The sequence below is a fragment of the Micropterus dolomieu genome, linkage group LG14 (genome assembly GCF_021292245.1).
Source record: "Micropterus dolomieu isolate WLL.071019.BEF.003 ecotype Adirondacks linkage group LG14, ASM2129224v1, whole genome shotgun sequence".
Lineage (NCBI taxonomy): Eukaryota > Metazoa > Chordata > Actinopteri > Centrarchiformes > Centrarchidae > Micropterus > Micropterus dolomieu.
The window spans coordinates 17,017,977-17,021,277 of record NC_060163.1 but is presented as its reverse complement, the minus strand read 5'-3'; the positions used below and the strand labels follow the sequence as shown (position 1 = coordinate 17,021,277).

Sequence of the window (3,301 nt, the reverse complement as noted above, 5' to 3'; positions counted from 1 at the left end):
TTTCACCGGTTTAACCCAAAAATCTATTGATCGACTCCAGACTGTCCAGAACTCAGCTGCCAGGCTTTTAACCAGAACAAAGAAATATGACCACATTACTCCTATTTTAGCTTCATTACACTGGCTCCCAGTATGTTTTAGAATTGACTTTAAAATTCTATTGATTACTTTTAAAGCTCTTCATAGCCTCTCGCCTTGTTATATTTCTGAACTTTTAGTCCCATACACACCAGCACGTACCTTGAGATCCTCGGGCAGAGGTCTGTTGTCTGTTCCAGAGTCTCGACTGAAAACTAAAGGGGAGAGAGCGTTTGCTGTCAGGGCCCCGAGGCTCTGGAACAGCCTGCACGAAGAAATCAGGTCGGCCGAGTCAGTGAACTCCTTTAAGTCCCTTCTTAAAACATACTTTTATAGGAGAGCCTTTCCCGATCTTATTTGACTTTATTTTATCCCTTTTATTTTATTGTATTTTACTAATTTTATATTTATCTTAAACGTGTATTTTAGTCTTTTCAATGTTTTCATGCTTTTATCTTGTATTGTTTTTGTATTATTGTCTCTTGGGTATTATTGTTTTTAAACTTGTTAAAGCACTTTGTAACTTGTTTATGAAAAGTGCCCTACAAATAAAGATTATTATTATTATTATTATTATTATTATTATTACATGCACCCATAGAGCTACTCACTCTAATATTTCATATACAGTGTAGGTAACTTTTAATTATAACACAACTCAGGAAGGGATGCTATGTTACAGTTTTTCTCCATTGCTTAAACACTATAATCAGGCTATTGAACTAAAATTTCAATACCATTTCTCCATTTTTCAAAAAGCACACCCATTTCTCTAAACTCTACACACAACTCCCTTCATTTCTCATTGCCTACACCATGTGGTCTTTGAGAAAACACTAACATTCAATATTGTCCACTCAGTCAACACAGGTTGAGCTCAATTAGCACACAGCTACCCAGGTAGAAACACAAACAGTCAGAATTGATAACACACCAATCAGAAGCTTCAATAGATAGATAGATAGATAAAAGGGCCACAGTCAGTTTATTCAGTTTTGAAGAGTGGATCCAGAGAAATCTGAAGGAAGAGATAGAGGACACTAGAGAGGAGAAGGAGGAAGAGGAGGAGGAGGAGGAAGAGCAGTAAGGAGAGGAGGAAGAGGTGAAGGAAGGGGAACAGTAGGAGTTGGAGGAGGAGATGGGATAGGAGGAAGATGAGGAGTAGGAGGAGGCAGAGGGAGGAGGAGTAGGGAGAGTAGGAGGTAAAGAACAACAATCTCTGGCCTGTCCCAGACCAAAGATGGGATGCTAGGGAAGAATAATTAGTTGTTTTGTGTTGTACTGTACAGTGCATTAAGGACTAAATAATGTGCAAAATTACATTTTTTATTTCTTTTGTTGTGTTCATCATGTCAAAATGTTATGGGGAGAATGGGAATAGTTTTTGTAGTACTGTTTTGAATTTATCTCACCATACGGCTGCGTTGCAGTGTGTGTTTTTGAGGGCTTGTGCGTTATGTCTGAGGGCAAAGTTTGTTTTTTCAGCAAGATTGAATAGTTTTGAGTGGATTTGTATAGACATTCATGGACGCCAGCCGATGCATCTCAACTTTGGTGATCCCTGACTTTTCCTCTGACAATTGACAATTGTTTAATGTACTGGCATGAAATTTGGTTCCCAGGACCTTTTTGAAAGCCATTCATGGATCCCAGATGATGTATCCTGACAAATGGTGATCCCATGACTTTTCCACTAGCAGGCTGGCATTTTTGGTTGGCATTGAAATATCTCCACAACTATTGAATTGTGGTGATGGCGTAATTTGTTAAACACGAATTGCTCAATTAAATAGTCCAAGGAGACCAAACTGAAAGCTCTCACAGTTAAACACAGCTCCACTAAAATGTTATCAATCTTGCATATAATTATTTGAAAACAATATTGAGAACCTACATGGGAATCACTGTAATTTGCTGACTTTATTTTTCAGGGTACTCCTTATTTACCAGAGCCAAATACTCAGGGAAATCATGAAGGTTCAAAACACTTACTTCCATCTGTACTGCATAGATGAAGATGAAAAAACATTCATTTATTATAATTTAGGGAGGTATACTGTCAAATCATCTTCTTGTATACAATTTCAATTTTATAAAGCAAATTAATTTCTTCTGCTTCCCAGAAGACTACGTCTGCCTGCTCACCTTGAATATGCCGCACCCTGTGTGGATGAGGGTTGTGTCGGGAGAAGAATGAGTGATGACTCAAGGCACCAAAGCGCGGACTGCTTGTCGTCACCATCTTAGTAAATTCAGTGGTGAATGGCACCAGATTAGTTTGACTGCGGCTCTTTTCTCCCGTTGTCCCCGGGGAGTCTGGATCCTGTGCTATTGACATATCTTGGTATGACAGCTGGAGTTTTTTAAATCAGGACTAAGAGAAAAAAGTCAAGTAAAGTCTTAATGAAAAGTCATGTGATAGAAATGGCAAAACACTAACATTCTAGGTATTTGTGATAGCAAATTTCTGACCACACATGCTAAAACTAAGCATTTTAAAACTAAAACATCACAAGGAGCAGAAACTACTCACACTTGATTTACATCAAGAGTCCAAAGATAACTTTGCATTCCAAATGTGACCGATTAATTTATGTTTTGTGTTCTACCAGGAAGATTTTGAAAAAAATAACTTTGAAGAACCACTTTACCTCTGAAAACAGCCTCCAGCTGAAAACCTTTGGTACACAATGCTCTGTGTTGCTCATGTTGCTAAGCAACCTGAACTAAACAAGACACAATGGCATCTGTGCCCAATGAGTGTCTGGCATTCTCAACCAGTTCATTTAGACAGGATTTTCATATGCAAAGCAGAAAGTATTTAATGATGTTTAATTAACAAACTTTTTGGGGGAAACAACAATATGCACACATTACATTCAATTATTTACAATTACAGTATTATATGCAGTACTGTGCAAAAGTTTTAGGTGTGGAAAAAATGCTTATGATGAAGATAGTTCTTAATGACTTTCACTGTATGTATGAGGTTGTTGTCATGTTGCGGAATATATTTTGGGCCAATCAGATGCCTCCCTGATGGTAATTGCATGATGAATAAGTTTCTGCCTGTACTTCTCAGCATTGAGGAGACCATTAATTCTGACCAAATCCCCAACTCCATTTGCAGAAATGCAAAGCCCCAAACTTGCAAGAAACCTCCACTATGCGTCACTGTGGCCTGCAGATACTCAGTCTTACACCATTCTCCAGCCCTTCTACA

General features: G+C 38.2%; 1 protein-coding gene across 3 annotated transcripts in view; it reads right to left on the bottom strand.

The window, feature by feature from the left end:
* tbata (thymus, brain and testes associated) overlaps positions 1-2,779 on the bottom strand; it is a 9,371-nt gene extending 6,592 nt beyond the window's left edge. For 2 of the 3 annotated variants that reach the window (XM_046069391.1, XM_046069393.1), the window contains exons 1-2: positions 2,730-2,779; positions 2,224-2,452 (exon numbers count right to left, since the gene is read on the bottom strand). In XM_046069391.1, the coding sequence (XP_045925347.1) occupies positions 2,224-2,416 (193 nt within the window). In that variant the 5' untranslated portion in view covers positions 2,417-2,452; positions 2,730-2,779. Of the gene's footprint in view, positions 1-2,223; positions 2,453-2,611; positions 2,649-2,729 lie in introns of those variants that run through there. The other variant, XM_046069392.1, reaches the window with a different exon arrangement.
* Between the last annotated feature and the right edge of the window lie 522 nt (positions 2,780-3,301).